Here is a 20,427-nt window from a genome sequence, read left to right as displayed (position 1 = left end):
CGGATCGAGTAGGGCCTTGCTGGTCTATCTAAAGACTTTGGCCTTTAACAGAGATGGAAGCAGCTGGAGAATTCTACTCAAGAGGAGAATCTGATTGACATTTTAAAAATATCACTGGTTGATATATTTAAAATACACTACACTACAGGAACATAGGGCAGACAGGAGGAAACTCATTTGAGGAAACGTACAATAATCTAGGCAAGAGATAGCAGGGGTGAACTAGGGGGGCAGCAGTGAAAGTGGTTGGATTCTCAATAAATCTAAAGTTGGATCCAACAAGTTTTGATAACTTGGATGTGATTTGTGACGGAGCAGTCAAAAAGGAGCCTGAAAGCTGGGTGTGGTGGCTCATGCCTGTAATCAAAACACTGCTTTGGGAGGCCAAGGCAGGAGGATCGCTTAGGGTCAGGAGTTCGAGACCAGACTGGGCAACATCGGCAGCCCCCATCTCTACAACAAAACAAAACAGAACAAAAACAAATTAACCAGGTGTAGTGGTGTGCATCGGTAGTCCCAGCTATTTGGGAGGCTGAACTGGGTTGCTTGAGCCCAGGAGATCAAGGCTGCAATGAGCTGTGATCATGCCACGGCACTCCAGCCTGGGTGACAGAGCGAGACCCTATGTATCTCTTAAAAAAAACAAAAAAGTGTCCACAGTTTCCAGCTGAGCGACCAGAAGGATAGAGTTGCCAACTACAGTGGTTAGGAAGACTTGACAGGGTTTACAGAAAATAGGAGTCCAACAATTAGATGACTGGCCTTCAGGAGAGAGTTACAAACTGGAAACAAACATTGAGAGATATTAATGTACAGAAAAGACTGAATTGAGTTAGAAAGATCAAAGGATTGAGATCTGGGAAATCTGCAAAAGCAACATGAAATGACATGGCCAGAGAAGTAGGAGAACGTGAGCTGCGCAAAGTGGCTCACGCCTGTAATCCCAGCACTCTGGGAGGCTGAGGTGGGCAGATCACTTGAGCCGAGGAGTTTGAGACCAGCCTAGGCAACATGATGAACATGTTTTTTGTGTCTCTACAAAAAACACAAAAATTAGCTGGGTGTGGTGGCATGTGCCTGTAGTCCCAGCTTCTTGAGGGGCTGAGGAGGGAGGATCACTTGAGCCCAGGTGTTTGAAGCTGCAGTGAACTGTGAACACGCCACTGCACTCCAGCCTGGGTGACACAGCAAGACCCTGTCACAACAACAACAACAACACAGCAAACAAACCAGGGCTAGGGAATTAATAACAAAGTAAATACTAGATAGACTTTACATATTATTTTTATACTTATGGCACAGTGCTAAGGCTTACTAAGAACTACCTAGGGACTATAATGTAGTGAGTCTACGTATTTAAATTTGTAAACTAAAGAAGACTGAAGATTGAGGGGCACCTTTTTCTTCTCCTCACTTTATTATGGTTTGAATGCATGTGCCCCAAAGGTCATGTATTAGAAACTTGATCCCCAAAGCAGCAGTGTTGGGAGCTGGGCAATGGGAGGTGTCTGGTCATGAGGGCATGGCTCTCATCAATGGCTTAATACCAATATGGTGGTGGGAGAGACACAGTGCTGTTGCAGGGGTGGGGGGTTTCTTATAAAAGGGCGAGTTCAGCCCTCTCTTGCCCTTCTACCTTCGGCCATGGCATGACACAGCAACAAGGCCCTTACCAGATGCCAGCCCTTTGACTGAACTTCCCAGCCTCCTGAACTTTATTTTCAGTTCTCATCAGAATCCTAGGAAGCAGATACTCTTATTATGCCAATTTCAAATGAGGGAATAGTCTGTAATCCTAGCACTTTGGGAGGCTGAGGTGGGTGGATCATTTAAATCCAGGAGTTTGAGAGTAGCCTGGGCAACATAGAGAGATCCTTTTCTAGATGTAATTAAAAAAAGAAAAAATTAGCTGGGCATGGTGGCATGTGCCTGTGGCTAGGGCAGGAGGATCACCTGAGCCCGGGAGGTGGAGGTTGCAGTGAACCATGATTGCACCACTGCACTCCATCTCTCAAAAAAACAAATAAACAAAACAAAAAACAAAATGAGAGAATAACTGAGTACCAAGTCTCATTGTTTCTCACCTACTTTAAAAAACAACTTAACATTCCCTTTGTTTTTTTTTGGAGATAGGGTCTCACTCCATTGCCCAAGCTGGAGCTGCAGCGCAGTGGTGCCGTCACAGCTCTCTGCATCCTCTAACTTCTGAGCTCAAGCAAACCTCCTGCCTCAGCCTAAGCAGCAGGGATTAGAGGTATATGCCACCAACTCCGGCTAATTTAAATTTTTTTTTTTTTTTTTTGTAGAGACAGGGGTATCACTTTGTTTCCAGGCTGGTCTTGAACTCTTGGCTTCAAGCAATCCTCTCAGCTCAGCCTCTCAAAGTGTTGGGATTACAGGCATTGCCACCATACCCGGCCTAACATTCAACGTTTTTGAGATGGAGTCTCACTCTGTTGCCCAGGCTGGAGTGCAATGGCGCAGTCTCAGCTCACTGCAACCTCTGCCCCTCACCCAGTTCAAGCGATTCTCCTGCCTCAGTCTCTTGAGTAGCTGCGATTACAGTGGCACGCCACCACACCTGGCTAATTTTTATATATTTAGTAGAGATGGGGTTTTACCATGTTGGCTAAGCTGGTCTTGAACTCCTGACCTCAAGTGATCCACCCACCTTGGCCTCCCAAAGTGCTGGGATTACAGGTGTGAGCCACCACACCTGGCCACATTCACTTTTTTTTTTGTTTTGGAGACGGAGTCTCGCTCTGTTGCCCTGGCTGGAGTGCAGTGGCACGATCTTGGCTCACTGCAACCTCCGCCTCCCAGGTTCAAGCAATTCTCCAGCCTCAGCCTCCCAAGTAGCTGGGACTACAGGTGCACGCCACCACACTCAGCTAATGCACATTCACTTTTTAATTTTTGAGTATCAACCATTAAAAAAAAAATTCCTTTCATACATAAATACATGTTGATTTCCAGGATTTCAAACCATCTACTTAAGTTTTATGCCTTAATAGGAGTTGCTATTCAGGACTTTAAAAAGATTTTCAAACATTCATAATAGCTCAATATTCAAAGCTTATTTCCTAAGGCTAGACAGCACAAATAATTCACCCACGTGGCAATTAAGACACTGAAAAGTACCAAATCTTGACACCTAATTTTATGTGTTTGGAAATTTTGGATTTGATTCCACACATATTTGGCTTCTGCTCACAATTCACTTTTCACAGACACAGTAATTCTCCTTTCCTTTTTTTATTAAAAAAGAATTTTAAAAAATAGGGACGAGATCTCACTAAGTTGCCCAGGCTGGCTTCAAACTCCTGGCCTTCAGTGATCTTTCCACCTCAGCCTCCCAAGGTGTTGGGATTGGGTGTGAGCCACTGCAATGGGCCAGCCACCATTCTCAATGCAACACAAATTACAAAATTCATACAGTTAACAGGCACATCAAAATAGCTTTATCTCTTCTGCCTAGTGTCCATTTAGCAACATCACCCCATCCCCTGCCACCGATTAATTCTTTAAGCACATTTTTACATACATTTAGAACTGGATGTCTTAATTCCTTGTACCACTATTATTAAGACCTCACTGCTATTTTACTGTATAAGAATATAACTCTTCGGCCGGGCGCGGTGGCTCAAGCCTGTAATCCCAGCACTTTGGGAGGCCGAGACGGGCGGATCACGAGGTCAGGAGATCGAGACCATCTTGGCGAACACGGTGAAACCCTGTCTCTACTAAAAAATACAAAAAACTAGCCAGGCGAGGTGGCGGGCGCCTGTAGTCCCAGCTACTTGGGAGGCTGAGGCAAGAGAATGGCGTAAACCCGGGAGGCGGAGCTTGCAGTGAACTGGGCGACAGAGCGAGACTCCGCCTCAAAAAAAAAAAAAAAAAAAAAGAATATAAGTCTTCTTACCTTTATAAACAGCCTTTAAAGAACTGCCAGAGAGGCCGGGCGCGGTGGCTCAAGCCTGTAATCCCAGCACTTTGGGAGGCCGAGACGGGCGGATCACGAGGTCAGGAGATCAAGACCATCCTGGCTAACACAGTGAAACCCCATCTCTACTAAAAAATACAAAAAAAAACTAGCCGGGCGAGGTGGCGGGCGCCTGTAGTCCCAGCTACTCGGGAGGCTGAGGCAGGAGAATGGCGTAAACCCGGGAGGCGGAGCTTGCAGTGAGCTGAGATTCGGCCACTGCACTCCAGCCTGGGCCACAGAGACTCCGTCTCAAAAAAAAAAAAAAAAAAAAAAAAAAAGAACTGCCAGAGAATTCAGATTATTTAGATTTCTGAAATACAGTAGTAGTATGTGATCTCCCATTTGGTAATACCTGTACTTTCCTAAAAAACACAAGTGGGAGGCTGGGCGCGGTAGCTCACACCTGTAATCCCAGCACTTTGGGAGGCCAAGGTGGGTGGATCACCTGAAGTCAGGAGTTCGAGGCCAGCCTGACCAACATGGTGAAACCCCATCTCTACTAAAAATACAAAAATTAGCCAGGCGTGATGGCAGGCGCCTGTACTCCTAGCTACTTGGGAGGCTGAGGCAGGAGAATCGCTTGAACCTGGAAGGTGGAGGTTGCAGTGAGCCGAGATCGCAACACTGCAGTCCAGCCTGGGCGACAAGAGCAAGACTTCCTCTAAAAAAAAAAAAAGAAAAAAAAAAAACCAAAAAACCCACAAGTGGGCCAATCACAAATATATTTGAATATATGTACACCCTTAATACTACCAATTACTACACACTTCTAAAGCAATCAGGCAGATCACAATTCAAGTTCCTAAGAGTGCTGACCATAAGGAAAACGGTTGGGCTGCAATTAAACACCTTCACATTAATAATTAGAATGCTGGATGACGACCCCAACAGTCGAGGCCCAAACTGACTGGGCCCACCGTTCCAAGCACTCCTAACAGCACTCAGGAATCACTCAGGGCAGACCGCTCCCCACAGCTCCACACAGGGTTCCTTCCTCGGGCTGCCCAGCAACTGCCTGTTCTAGGCTTTGCCCAAACCATTCAGCGTCTAATTACTTCTCTCACAGTTTACGTTTAGTATCTTGAAATGGTGGCCTGGCAAAAACGCTAATTAAAAACCAAGCAACAGCCAGGATTATCTTGAGTACGCACCTGGGAAGCAATGGAAGTTGATCAACCTCCGCCCGAGGAAACCTTGAAGCACACACAACACAAAAACTGTAAGCCATCAACGGCACAGGAAGGCATCCCTGAAACAGCAATCCAATGCTGCCATCTACTGGCCATGCGTGTTGAACACAAAACTAAGCTAATTTAGCAGCTGATTTTCATTAGCCTTCTTAGAGTAGGTTCCAGAATACCTGGCTATCTTCAATACAAACGAGAATTCACACAAGATAACCACCAACTTTAAAGCAGCCTGACCCCATCTCTACTAAAAAATACAAAAAACTAGCCGGGCGAGGTGGCGGGCGCCTGTAGTCCCAGCTACTCAGGAGGCTGAGACAGGAGAATGGCCCGAACCCGGGAGGCGGAGCTTGCAGTGAGCTGAGATCCGGCCACTGCACTCCAGCCTGGGCGACAGAGCGAGACTCCGTCTGGAAAAAAAAAAAAAAAAAAAAAAAAAAAAAGCAGCCTGGATGTTGGATATACAATATATTTATTTAATATATATTGAAGGAATCAACAAAGATTCACAGCAAACAGGCCTAGCTCTATGGATCAACCAATGGCTCTTCTTTTCTTATACCTGGCCCATTTTTCCTACTTAGGGTACCCTTGGATATTTGAACTACGACCTCTGTCCTTTACTCATGAGACTTTAAGCCTCCCAAGGGCAGGGGCTGTTTCTCTTATTTACCATTTCCCCCAGGATCCAGTCCAGTGATTTAAACAATTAATAAAAGATGGCAAGTGACAGCAAAGTACCAAGAAATTCTGTCAAACATTGATGGAGGACCACCTTTTATTGGTGGAGCATTTTATGGTATACCAAGCATTTTTAATTGCTGTAACCAGTTACCTGCTCAAGAACCCATTGGTCATTATTTACACCACTTTATAGATAAGAACACTAAGGTTCAGAAGTGTAAATGAGGTCCTAAGTTACCATTAAATGTAACTCTAGGCCAGGCGTGGTGGCTCACGCCTGTAATCTCAGCACTGTGGAAGGGCAAAGCAGGTGGATCACCTGAGGTCAGGAGACCAGCCTGGCCAACATGGCCAACAACACCGTCTCTACTAAAAATAGAAAAAAATTAGCTGGGCTTGGTGGCAGGTGCCTGTAATCCCAGCTACTCAGGAGGCTGAGGTTCATAAGAATCGCTTGAACCTGGGAGGCAGAGGTTGCAGTGAGCAAAGATTGCGCCACTGCACTCCAGCCTGGACGACAGAAGCAAGACTGTTTCAAAAAAAAAAAAAAAAGTAACTATCTAAATTTTTGTGAAACTTTGGTGTGCACCCATCAGCAAGAAAAGCAAAACTCAAACAGTGTGACATGTCCCCTGAAGGTCCACCTGGCAAATGAATGCAGTTACCTTCAAATTTTACATGATGTGGGCTTTTATGACATGAATTTCCAGATCCTAGAGACTGGATTTTAAGTGCCAATTTAGGCAGAAGGATCGCTTGAGCCCAAGAACTTGAGACCAGCCTGGGCAATGTAGTGAGACCCCACTGCTATTAAATTTAAAATAAAAATAAACTAAGTGCCAAGGTAAGAAGATATTACTGTGTGGTAGAAATCAAATATTTTAGTTAGTGACCGACCAGGCTCCCAGTCTGTTACTGAGTGCCACTGACTGACTGTGACAGGCCTGCCTCGAGTACTGAGCCTTATAGCTGAAGCCTCAGCTCTCCCCAGGAAGTTCAGCCTGTGGTTCAGCAGAGGCAAGTCTTAAAGCACGGACTCAAGTTAGGCTGTCTGAATTCAAATCGTGGCTCCACTTTTTACTAATAGGATCCTGGATAACTTATTTACCTCTCTGCTTCTTCATTATCTTCTTCATATGGATAAGTGTAACCTACTTTATTTGGTTAGTGTGAGGATTGAGTTAAACTAGAGGTACTTGGCACATCCTAAGTGATTAGCTAAATGTTAGCTATTCTGTTTCATTCTGGAAAACTCACTTTTTTCCTAGGCATAAAGAGAAGGCTATTATTCAGCTGGGCGTGGTGGCTCATGCCTGTAATCCTGGCACTTTGGGAGGCCAAGGTGGGTGGATCACTTGAGGTCAAGAGTTTGAGACCAGACTGACCAACATGGTGAAACTCTGTCTCTATCAAAAATACAAAAATTAGCTGGGCATGGTGGTGGGTGCCTGTAATCTCAGCTACTTGGGAGGCTGAGACAGGAGAATTGCTTGAACCCGGGAGGAGGTTGCAGTGAGCCAAGATTGCACCACTGCACTCCAGCCTGGGCGACAGAGCAAAACTCTGTCTCAAAAAAAAAAAAAAAAAAAAAAAAGAGACTATTATTAACATTGGAGATAATGTGCCAGACTGCTTCCAACTATTTTCATTATTCTGTCTCAAATCTGGTGAAGTGGGTATCATATTCACCACTTTCCAGGCATGGATCAGGTAACTGCAGAGCTTTCTCTAGATTGCACAACTAGTAAGGGGGCTGGCCCTGGAGAAAGTTACCTGCACCTTGGACTGCTGCTCGTCAGCATCTCCAGCCATGCTGATACCGCGTCAGGGTAATTGCGATGCAGCTGTCCTGCCTGGCCCCGGACAGACACAGCAGCCCATTCTTCACACCAGGAAGACACAGAGGTCAAGTTCCATCTCCTCCATCTGTCGACGTCACAGTCATCACAGCACACATACTGGCACAGCACAGAGTGTACAAAGCAGTGTCACGACCCGCATGGCATTACCAGAGAGATCAAGTGAAGGTCAGAACTCCCAACCTAACGTGTCTAAAAATACAAGCACCTAGACTGAGCGTGACAATTCAAACAACCTCTCTTTGCCAGGAGGCAGTCACAGACCAGACAAGAAAGCTGAAGCGTCATCCAGACAAGACTGAGCCATACCTTCAGCCATGACAGACTCATATGGAAAAGCTCTCTAAGGAGAAGGAAATCCCTCCATGATAAATGCTTAGTTTAACATGTTCGATTGGTGCTCCATTGTCTATTGGCTGACAAATCATTTCCACGAGCTGGGCTTTTCTAGCACATTCCTCTGAAATACAAACGTGAAAAGGCAAAACCTAAAAATCTGGTGATCCCCCATCACTAACATTTCTGGGACACTTGGAAAAATGACGTGTTTTTACAGTTGTGAGTGGAAATATGAAACTATGAGGAGCCTTCTGGTGACTGTACAGAGCCCTCTCTAGATCAGGATCTACCGACTGTGACCCATGAGCTAACTCTGGCAGCGTCCTGTCTTTGTGCTGCCTGCAAGCTAGGAAACGCTTTTGTACTTTTTAATGGTTGGGGGGGGGGAACCTTAAGAACAGTAATATGTCGTGACATGTGAAAATGATATGAAATTCAAATTTTAGTATCATAAAGTTTACATATTGTACTGTCTACAGCTGCTTTCACACTATAACCGCAGAGCTTAGTAGCTGCGACAGATATATAGCCCAGAAAGTCTAAAATATTTACTAGCTGGCTCTTTATGGAAAAAGGTTGCCAACCTCTGCTCTACATTATATTAAAATGAGCCTTTAGCCAGGCATGGTGGCATGCGCCTGTGGTCCCAGCTACTTGGGAGGCTGAGGCAGGAGGACTGCATGAGCCCAGGAGGTTGAGCCTGCAGTGAGCTGTCTCTGCGCCACTGTACTCCAGTCTGGGTGACAGAGGAAGACCCTGTCTCATTAAAAAAAAAAAAAAAAAAAAAAAAAAAAGGTCAGGCATGGTGGCTCCCACCTGTAATTCCAACACTTTGGGAGGCTGAGGTGGGCAGATCACCTGAGGTCAGGAATTCAAGACCAGCCTGGCCAACAGGGCAAAAACCCCATCTCTACTAAAAACACAAAATTTAGTCAGGTGTGGTGGCGTGCACCTGTAATCCCAGATACTTGGGAGGCTGAGGCAGGAGAATAACTTGAACCCAGGAGGTGGGGTCTGCAGTGAGCCAAGATCATGCCACTGCACTCCAACCTGGGTGACAAGAGTGAAACTCCGTCTCAAAAAAATAAATAAATAAAATAAAAAAGTATAAAAATTATTAAACAATGAGCCAAACATGGTGACACATGCCTATAGTCTCAGCTACTCAGGAGGCTGAGGCAGGAAGATCCCTTAAACCCAGGGGTTTGAGTTCAGCCTGGGCTACATAGAGAGACCCCATCCCTAAAAGAATTGGCCAGGCACGGTGGCTCACGCCTGTGATCCCAGCACTTTCGGAGGCTGGGATGGGCGGATCACCAGAGGTCAGAAGTTCAGGACCAGCCTGACCAACAGGGTGAAACCCCATCTCTACTAAAAATACAAAATTAGCTGGGCGTGGTAGCGCATGCCTGTAATCCCAGCTACTTGGGAGGCTAAGGCAGGAGAATCACTTGAACCTGGGAGGCAGAGGTTGCAGTGAGCAGAGATTGCGCCACTGTACTCCATCCAGCCTGCGTGACAGAGCAAGACTCCATCAAAAAAATAAATAAAAAATAAAATTGTATAGTCCATTTGGAAGGCAGCTATGCTCACCACTAGTCCATTTGTATATATATCATAAAACCAATAAAAGATTTTTAGTCACTTAAAAAGGAGGGGAAACAATTTTCATATACAAATTCCCAGAGCACTGCTTGAATAATTAAGGCACATAAAAAAAAAAAAAGAATATGTTGCATATAATTGGGCAGGTTGGTTCTAGGCCAAGAGAGCAAAATACATTTACTTTCTCTCCTTCCTAAGATCTTGAAGTACCTATACTTAATTTTTTTTTTTTTTTGAGACGGAGTCTCACTCTGTTGCCCAGGCTGGAGTGCAATGGCACCATCTCGGCTCACTGAAACCTCTGCCTCCTGGGTTCAAGCAATTCTCCTCCCTCGGCCTCATGAGTAGCTGCTGGGATTACAGGCACCTGCCACCATGCCCGGCTAATTTTTAGTAGAGACAGGGTTTCACCATCCTGGCCAGGCTGGTCTAGAACTCCCAACCTCAGGCGATCTGCCCGCCTCAGCCTCCCAAAGTGCTGGGATTACAGGTGTGAGCCACTACGCCCACCCTATTTAAAATTTTTTAAAGAATGCATCAATAACACTGGAAAACAAGAAGGGATGCATGACATCAATAGAGCAAAAACTTGGAGGAATTCCAAAAAGACAGAAACAAGGTTGAATTAACAAAAACCAGAGTGAAGGAAGGGGCAGTACAAGTTACCAAAGGTAAATGTGGTTTTCCCAAGAGCACCTTGAAGAAACTCCAAGCTGAATCAACAAACAGAAAGGGCAGGAGAGGCTGAGGGGGTAACTGTTAGGGCAATTCAAGAATGAAAGTGAACAGTGGCACTAGTTACACACGTCCCCTCTCTCACAGACAAAGCTGGGAAGGGTGGCTTTCGCATGCTCCATCGAACCAAAGAATACTCCAAAGCAAATGAGCGATAGCTTTAGAATGGCTTGCAAGGGTGAATGGACCTGAAAGAGAAGCAGACCAGATCAGGAGCTAACTCTGAACCTCTAGGACAGTCTTAAAAAGCGGGGGAGGGGTTGGACTGAAGAACACAGAAGGAAACCCTCCTTTCTTTGGCAAAGGCAGTAGTTGCCAGCCTGCTCCCTCTCATGCATTCAACAAGGAAGCCTGGCTGCCCACTCTCCAGATTACCTTTCCATTCAGAACATGCGAACTGGCTGGGCACGGTGGCTCACACCTGTAATCCCAGTATTTTGGGATGCTGAGATGGGCGGATAACTTGAGCTCAGCAGTTGAGACCAGCCTGGCCTACATGGGGAAAACCTGTCTTTACTAAAAATACAGTAACTGTTGTATTATTGGGCCAGGTATGGTGGTGCATGCCTGTGGTGCCAGCTACTTGGGAGGCTGGGGTGGGAGGAGTGCTTGAACCGGGTTGATGGAGGCTGCAGTGAGCACGGTACAGCACTCCAGCCTGAGTGAAAAAGAGAGACCCCATCTCAAAAAACAAACAAACAAAACAACAGGCAAACTCCCCTCCTCTCCAGGAAAGAGGCCTAAAGGAGAAACAGGCACACACATCTTGATATATTTAAAGTACAAGAGACATTATAGACACAAAACAGGCTTCTATGAAAAAAAGGAGCAATTAAACAACTAGAAATGTCTAGGAATTTAAAATGACTGCAGAACAAAAATTTTCAGAAAATCTCATGAAACAGAGAAGAGATAAAAACACTAAAACATGAATGGAGGCCTGGCTTGGTGCCTCATGCTTGTAATCCAGTGCTTTGGGAGGCAGAGGCAGAAGGACTGCTTGAGCCCAGGAGTTTGAGACCAGTCTGAGCTGAGACCCGTCTCTACAAAAAAATAAAAGTAGGTAGACGTGGTGGAGCACACCTATAGTCCCAGCTACTCCAGAGGCTGAGGTGGGAGGATCACTTGAGCCCAGGAGTTAGAGGTTACAGTGAGCTATGATCACACCAGTGCACTCCAGCCTGGGTGACAAAGTGGAGACGGTCTCTAAAATAATTAAAAAAAAAAAAAAAAAAAAGAATGAATAGACACGGAGGATAGATCCACATGGCCAACAATCTAATAGGAGTTCAAGAACCTGAGGACAAGAGACAATACAGTGGACAAAATAACCCGAGAAATGATACTAACTTTTCACGTGCTAAGGCATGCATTTCGATTGCATGGGCGCATCAGATGCTGAGACATTTATCCTGATGGAACTTTTGAATACCAAAGATAAGGACATCTTGTAAGCCTCTACAGATAATCAGTACTCACAATGGTCTTTAAAAGTTCAGAGGCAAGGCCGGGCGTGGTGGCTCACTCCTGTAATGCCGAGGTAGGCAGATCACCTGAGGTCAGGAGTTCGAGACAAGCCTGACCAACATGGCAAAACCCTAAGTCTCTACTAAAAATACAAAAGACTAGCTGGGCGTGGTGGCAGGCACCTGTAATCCCCAGCTACTCAGGAGGCTGAGGCAGGAGAATTGCTTGAACCCAGGAGACGGAGGTTGCAGTGAACAGAGATTGCGCCATCGCACTCCAGCTTGGGCAACAGAGCAAGACTCTATCTCAAAAAATAAAATAATATTAAATTAAAATTTAAAAATCAGATTAAAAACACTGTCATAAAACTATTTCCAAACATAATTTCAGAACCACCTGAAAGAGAAACTAATTCTAGAAATAAGTCTCAGTGAGTCTATTTGACCTACAAGATTTGAAAGATAAACATTTTCCTTCAGCAGAACTTCAATGATAGTTAGCATCCATAAAAGCAAAACACACAAGAGGAAATAGAAAAGTATTATATCCCAGGTATTATTAGAATCTGCAGTGTAACTTACTTTGTACCCTGTACTAGACAAGATATTTGGACTTACAAGCATATTTGCAGACCGGCAAACTGAGCTGTTTAGGTACTGGAACCTCAAGAGTTGGAGGAAAGATAGAAAAGGGAAAGGAAGACAGCTGGAGAGGATGCAACAAGACCAAGAAACTTCCCAGATATCCTTCCAGAACAATTCTGATTGTCACTTCGGATGCGTCAGAACTTTTTTTTTTTTTTTTAGATGGAGTCTCGCAGTTGCCCTGGCTGGAGTGTAGTGGTGCAATCTCAGCTCGCTGCAACCTCACCTCCTGGGTTCAAGCAATTCTCCTGCCTCAGCCTCCCGAGTAGCTGGGATTACAGGCACACACCACTAACATCTGGCTAATTTTTACATAAAGACAGGGTTTTGCCATGTTGCCCAGGCTGGTCTCGAACTCCTAACCTTAAGTGATCCCCCCTCTCCTTGGCCTCCCAAAGTGCTGACGTGAGCCACTGTACCCGGCCGGCATCATAACTTCTAAGCACTTATTTTCATGGACTTGCCAAGAGCTCAAGAGCAGCCTGGGCAACAGTGAGACCCCGTCTCTACAATAAATAAAATAAAAATGTTCCTTTCTGCACAACTCTCCACAATCCAACAGTGGTCTCTAACTTTTGAAGACAGGAGAATCGCATCAATGCATTGAGAAACTTAGAACAGGCTTCTAAACATTTAGTAAAACGAGCCTCCTCAGGTGTCCGCCTGTGTTTTCAGTATATGGCTGGTGTCTACCCGGGGCCTACGTCAGAATCAGCAGATGCTCAGGCCCCACTTGGAGATATTAAAATCCAGAAGATCTGAATGCGGCCCATGCATTTTTTGTCTATACTGGAAGGAGAAAAAAATGGTTATAGGGACATTCAAATTGGATGGTACCAATTTTGTTTAGCCTTCTTTCCCCTGGGCACTGTTGCCCACATCGCTGACACGGAATTCTTGCTAAGTATTAATATATGATTCAAGTGCTGCTTTGAGGCCACATAGGGCCAGAGGACAGCTAAGGTTTTCACTTGAGGTCTCACTCCCTCCGTGGGAAGGCTGATTTTCTCCCATTCTAAGAATAACGATAAATAAAAAGTATCTTAGCTGCTTTCCACGAAAGTCCAAACAGGTTTACTATGAGGCTAAACACCCATGCACACTGTCCTTCAAGTTTCTAAGTATTTACTGAAGTATAACCACCACTTAAGTGGCTATCAAAGCCCTATAAACTCTGATTAGTCACCAGTGACTCCTGACAGCAAATACAGATGCTGTATCTCCCTTCCTAACTCCAAGAAGCCAGAACACAATTGCCTCCTTTTTAGTAAACATTATAGAAACCTCCTTGATTATCCCACTCTATAAGTTATACGACTACATGGATACACACTCCCATTATAATGTCAGTCTCAAGTTTCCTCTCACTGAACTTTTCATTAATATGCAAATTTCTTCCCTTTTCTTTCTTTCTTTTTTTTTTTTTTGAGATGGAGTTTCACACTTATCGCCCAAGCTGGAGTGCAACGGCGCGATCTCGGCTCACCACAACCTCCACCGGGTTCAAGCAATTCTCCTGTCTCAGCCTCCTGAGGAGCTGGGATTACAGGCATGCGCCACCACGCTCGGCTTATTTTGTATTTTTAATAGAGATAGGGTTTGTCCATGTTGGTCAGGCTGGTCTCTAACTCCCGACCTCAGGTGATTCACCTGCCTTGGCCTCTCAAAGTGCTGGGATTACAGGCGTGAGCCACTGTGCCTCGCCCTGGAATTTCTTCCCTTTCTTAAAAGCTGCTTTTGGCAGGGCGTGATGGCTCATGCCTGTAATCCCAGTACTTTTGGGAGGCTGAGGTGGGAGGATTGTTTGAGCCCAGGATTGAGACCCGCTGGGGCAACATGGCAAAACCGTCTCGACAAAATATACAAATTTGTTTTAAAGCTGCTTTTGTTGGGGGTCAACGTTCTTGCTCAGGGGTCTCTTGAATTGCCTTAGGCCCCAAGCTCAAAGATTCTTTTTTTTAGAGACAGAGTATTGCTCCTACTCTATCACCCAGGCTGGAGTGCAATGGTGCAATCTCGGCTCACTGACACCTCCTCCTCCCGGGTTCAAGTGATTCTCCTGCCTCAGCTTCCCAAGCAGCTGGGATGTACAGGTGTGCACCACTACACTGGGCTTTTTTTTTTTTTTTTTTTTTAATTTTAGTACAGACAGGGTTTCACCATGTTGCCCAGGCTGGTCTTGAACGCCTGAGTTCAAGTGATTCGTGCCTCGGCCTCCCAAAGTGCTGGGATTACAGGCATGAACCACTATGCCCAGCCAAAGGTCTTCAGGCTCTTCCAGAATCCTCTCCAGAGCTTCTCAAGCTTTCCAGGAATAAGTACCTTTGGGGAAAGGAGGGGCAGAGCTCATGAATACTCCCTAATCTTTTTGGAAGAATCCCCTGGGGCACTTGTTAAATATGTACTCCACCAGACTTCTCCACAGGAAACTGATTCAAGATGGGTGAAAGACCAGAAATCTGCATTTTAACAAGTGTCCCAAAGGATTCTGATTATACCTCTTTTCCTAAGATGCCTGCCACAGCTCCTGCATGCTCCACCTTCTTCCAGGCAGTGTGTGGTCTTCTCTGCCTAGCCCCCTCACCCTGCAACCTGTCCCCTTCCAAAGCACCCTCCTTTTTCACCTAATTCAAAGCAAAGCGTTTCTTGACAAATTCAGCCATACCGATTTCTCTTCCAACTCCCACTGCAATTAGTCATGTCGCATTTTACATGTACTGTTCAATAAAGCTTGTGGATAAATTGCTATCAATTCATCTTATTTGTTCTAAGTCTAGTGTTGAGACAGCAAGCAAGGTTAAATGATTTGCAAATGTTAAGTGTGTGGAATGTGAATCTGGAGCCATGGTTATTAATCCCAAAGAACCCCAGTTCACCATATTTAAACTGTTGCCGTTGAATCCTAACAGAAAAATCATACATTAGTTTTCCCACAAGGAAAGCAATTTATTCCATAGCAGCTTGATAATTACAAGCTTTCCCATTTCTTCTCTCATCAGCAGTTTACTCACATAGTTAAAGGACATATTAAATAAAGCTGCCTTCTCAAATGAGTTGGTGGCATTTGCCTTTAAAATTGTACCATGAAAAAAGCAAATGTTCTAATGGTAGAGAACAGTAGCTCAGCCAACTCTTCATTCTCTGAGGAGGGATGTGGAGGATAGCATTTATAAACCCACGGATGACTTCCAACTGCGTTTGTTTCATCCAGTACAGTAACTGTGGCAACTGCTACTTCTTATGGGGGCTGCTATCCTTGCGAAAAGAAAGCCAAACACCGAGATCATCCCCAAGGTCACCTTTTAATTCTAAAAACCTGGAATCTGATAACTCCAAAGGGACTGTACTTATCTTCCCAATAACCACCAACTGCCAAGGGGCATTAAGTTATGCAGGAACTGACTAGCAAATGTGGACAGGTGTTGGGACTCACCACTCCCCATCAAAAGGCTCAGGAGTGGAGAGGAGTTTTCGGCTCCTTAAATGTCTCTCTCACATATGGGTGCCAGATGTCCAAATTTGAGGGCATAGAATAACAATCTGGAGTTATTCTTTTTGTCATTTCATTTGGTTATGTGGAATCCAGGGCCCATCATGAATGACTCAGACTTAATAGGTCTATAGTAGGATCTAAGAATCTGCATTTTAAAAATGCACTTAATAGGCTGGGCGCAGTGGCTCATGCCTGTCATCCCAGCACTTTGGAAGGCAAAGGCAGGTGGATCACCAGAGCTGATGAGAGAGCCTAGGCAACGTGTTGAAATCCCGTTCCTACTAAAAATACAAAAATTAGCCCAGCACAGTGGTGTGTCTGTAGTCACAGCTACTCCGGAGGCTGAGACAGGAGAATTGCTTGAGCCTGGGAGGTGGAGTTTGCAGTGAGCAGAGGTGGTGCCACTACCCTCCAGCCTGGGCAACAGTGCGAGACCTTGTCTCAAAAAAAATTAAAATTAAAATTAAAAAGTACTTAGTGCTGGCTCTGAGGCTCTTTGGAAAACAATGTCCATTTTGCAAAGTGCCTCTTCTCTCACCCTTCCTCATCTGTGTCTCATGCCTTTCTGCATTTATGCCTGCTTTTTCCAAACAAAATGCTTTATAGTAATCTCTTCCAATACTAACCATGCTTCAAGAGCCAGCTGAAATGCCATCCACTTCTAGAAGCCTAAAAGGGACTTCCTGCTTTCCTGCACCCTTGTGCCATTTCCAAGTCCAGAGAATAAAAGGTGTTTCATTTCATTAAACAGCCATTTCTTTGTGCAAATCTCATCTCTTACTGGGCAGTAAACTCCTTAGGGACTGACTAAAAAGCTCTTGTTCTTTTTAGCTCCTATAATAAAGCACCTACATTGTGTGAGACATTCTGTAAAGATCTGGAATGAGTGAACAAGCAATGAATGAATCAATGCACGCACATGTTTCTTCCAACAAGCCAAAGCTAAAACTGCATGATACAGGAAAAATGTCTAGACTTTACAGTAACTGCCTACAAAAGTTTAAGTACCATAAAGTCCTTCAATTTCCTAATCTGTAAAACTAGGGGGTTTCAGGAGATTTCTTAAAAGAAGTTCATTCAACACTTTGAGTCAAAAGCCCAACATTCCAATCTGACCTGATATTTATTACTCAGATAACAGTAATTGCTCAGATAACACAGCCATCTCTATCTGTTTTACACAAGCTAACTGTATTCCCAAGAGGCACCTACTAACCCTGCCTCTGAGACTGAGGGAATTTAAGATAAAAGCTGGTACAAAAGACATCATCTCGTTTTCTTTTACTTTTCCTACCTCAAACCTAACAATGTAGTTCTTAAAATTTCCAGCAAGAAAAAAGTTATCAGGTGGTATACCCATTCTGGCAGTTATTTCACAATGTGCCACATTCCTACGAAACTGGGGGTGGGGGTGGGGAATCTAACTGTCAAGTTTATTCTAAGGAACAATATAGTTCAGAGTCTCTAGCAACCAATTCAACATCCTAATTTTACAACTAAGTTGGGCGTGGTTGGCTTCCACCTGCAAATCTCCACTACTCCAGAGTCTGAGGATAGCCTGAGGCCAGGAGTTTGATACTAGTTTGGGAAATATCTAAACATCCGCCAGCAATGCAAATAGAGTTTAAAGTACTGGCTTCAATCACATTCCAGATAATCGTTTTATATATATACATACATATAAAAATATATGTATATATATAAAACGATTATATATATATAAAATGCATATATATATGCATTTTAAAATTTTTATTAATTTTATTTTGAGACGGAGTTTCACTCTTGTCGCCAAGGCTGGAGTGCAATGGTGCAATCTCCAGAGGTTCACTGCAACCTCTGCCTCCCGGGTTTAAGCGATTCTCCTGCCTCAGCCTCTTAGCTGGGATATTACAGGCGAGTGCCACCACGCCCACACCCGTTGGCCAGGATGGTCACGAACTGACCTCAGGTGATCCAGCCGCCTCGGCCTCCCACGGTGCTGGATCACAGGCGTGAGCCACCACGCCCGGCCTATTTTTAAAACTTTATAGGCCGGGCGCGGTGGCTCACGCTTGTAATCCCAGCACTTTGGAAGGCGGAAGCGGGCGGATCACCTGGGTTAGGGAGTTCGAGGCCAGCCTGACCAACATGGAGAAACCCCATCTCTACTAAAAATACAAAAATTAGCCAGGTGTGGTGGCGCATGCCTGTAATCCCAGTTACTCGGGAGGCTTAGGCAGGAGAATTGCTTGAACCCGGAGACGGAGGTTGCGGTGAGCCAAGATCGCGGCCATTTCACTCCAGCCTGGGCAACAAGAGCAAAATTCCCTCTCGGAAAAAAAAAAAAAATGCTATGTATTGCCTAGTTTTGAAAGAAAAAATTTATCAATGTTAAAAGTATAATTAATTTGTATGTAATTTGTGGCCACGGTAATGTGTGCCCAGGCAGAAACAGAGGTGGCTAAAAAGGGGAAAAAAAAGGGTAATTACTATGATGTATAAAAACAGCTGTTGGTGAAACTAAAGCCTCACTTTTACAAGATCTTAGGTACACAGGACACAAAATTATGTTAAGTATTAAGAGTTGAAGTCAGGCCGGGCGCGGTGGCTCACGCCTGTAATCCCAGCACTTTGGGAGGCCGAGGCGGGCGGATCACGAGGTCAGGAGATCGAGACCATCCTGGCTAACACGGTGAAACCCCGTCTCTACTAAAAATGCAAAAAATTAGCCGGGCGAGGCGGCGGGCGCCTGTAGTCCCAGCTACTCGGGAGGCTGAGGCAGGAGAATGGCGTGAACCCGGGAGGCGGAGCTTGCAGTGAGCCGAGATCGCGCCATTGCACTCCAGCCTGGGCGACCAGCGAGACTCTGTCTCCAAAAAAAAAAAAAAAAAAGAGTTGAAGTCTCCAAAAAAGAAAAAAAAATCCAAAGAAACGTAAAATGACCGGGTGCGATGGCTCGCGCCTGTAATCCCAGCACTTTGGGAGGCTGAGGTGAGTGGATCACGAGGTCAGGAGTTCAAGACCAGCCTGGCCAAAATGGTGAAACCCCGTCTCTACTAAATATACAAAAATTAGCTAGGCGTGGTGGCGGGCGCCTGTAATCCCAGCTAGTCGGGAGGCTGAGGCAGGAGAATCGCTTGAACCCGGGAGGCGGAGGTTGCGGTAAGCCGGTATCCTGCCACTGCACTCCAGCCTGGGTGACAGAGTGAGACTCCGTCTCAAAACAAAAAAAAAAAAAAAAAAAAAAGAAAGAAAAAGAAACGTTAAATGAATCAATGTGTTATCACGACTTAAAAAACTTAATATCTAGACCACGAAAGCCATATGAACAAATAAGCATCATTTAGATTTTTTTCCATAAAAATTTCCGTTAATTTCCGTGCAATAAAAAGTGTAACCAAAATAGTAACTCGTAGCCTCGGAAGGGGGAAATTTAACGTAGGTCAAGAGCAAGAAATTCTGAAAGCACGGCCTCCAAGGGTCAAGCGAGAACCTGAATACAGCCTCCCATTTCTTACCAGCTTTGATGCAAGCCCCAGGCAAGTCGGGGGACAGGGAAAGAGGAAAAAGGGAACAGAAAAGGTTGCTCCGGGAAGGTTTCAGGCCAGATCCCACGAACTGCAGCCCCGGGCTTCCCATTCATTCCGCGCTGTCTCCAGGTGGCGGCCGAGCGTTGGCGGCCGTGGCGTTCTCCGCCCAGAAATGGGGTGCACTCACCTGTTCGGGAACACGACCTCGCGGCGCCCGAGGCCGCCGAGACCGCCGCCAGCAGCCTGGGGGATGAGGGCCTGGGAGCAGACGCCGGCGGGGAAAACGGGCGGCGCAGCCCTGGGGCGGGCAGGCGGCGCAGGCCGGGCGCGTCCCTCTGCAGCAGGGCCGAGCAGAGTCGCCGCGGACTATGAAACATGCCGGGCACCGCCGCCACCAACGCGGAGCCCGGCTGGGGCCGAGGGCAGCGAGTCGAGCCGACTGTCCGAGCAGTCTGGGCGGATGCTCCCAGGCTCCTTCTCGCGCGGCGCAGGTCCTGGGGAAATCCCGGGCAGCAGAGCCGGAGAGTGAGGCGCCAGAGCGCTGCGTCGGCACCGTCTGCTGTGAGACCTGGCGAGAGCTGCAGGCCGCTCGGCTAGCGCTGCGCGCTGACAAAGCGGGCGCTACCAAGTGGGAGGTGGAGGGGGATCCGCGGGACCCGGCCACTGCGCGGCCACGCCGGGCTCCCTCGACCCGGCGTAATCCTGTTTTAAAAGGAAGCAGAGCTTAGGCTGATTTATCGGGTAGAATCTGTAGGAGGTCTAAAGTAAGAGATAGCCGTTGAAGCAGTTCTGAAGCAAAAAGCGTCCCCTTCCGCTGGCCAGCATGGAAACGCCCACAGGCTGGGAATCCCGAGACAGTTCCAGGGCTGTGGCCCAGGGGACACGTGTCTGTCAGAGTTGCAGACGGCGTCCGTGTG

The 20,427-nt window shown here is 45.9% G+C and overlaps 1 protein-coding gene across 1 annotated transcript in view; it reads right to left on the bottom strand.

The window, feature by feature from the left end:
• The window catches only part of NOCT (nocturnin), a 30,904-nt gene extending 10,814 nt beyond the window's left edge, over positions 1-20,090 (bottom strand). The window contains exon 1 of the mRNA XM_002804205.4: positions 19,698-20,090. Coding sequence (XP_002804251.2) covers positions 19,698-19,887 — 190 coding nt within the window. The 5' untranslated portion in view covers positions 19,888-20,090. The remainder of the gene's footprint in view (positions 1-19,697) is intronic.
• Positions 20,091-20,427: the final 337 nt, after the last annotated feature.

This window comes from Macaca mulatta, chromosome 5 (assembly GCF_049350105.2).
Source record: "Macaca mulatta isolate MMU2019108-1 chromosome 5, T2T-MMU8v2.0, whole genome shotgun sequence".
Lineage (NCBI taxonomy): Eukaryota > Metazoa > Chordata > Mammalia > Primates > Cercopithecidae > Macaca > Macaca mulatta.
Note: the sequence above shows the minus strand (reverse complement) of the source record. Positions and strands in the feature narration are given on the sequence as shown.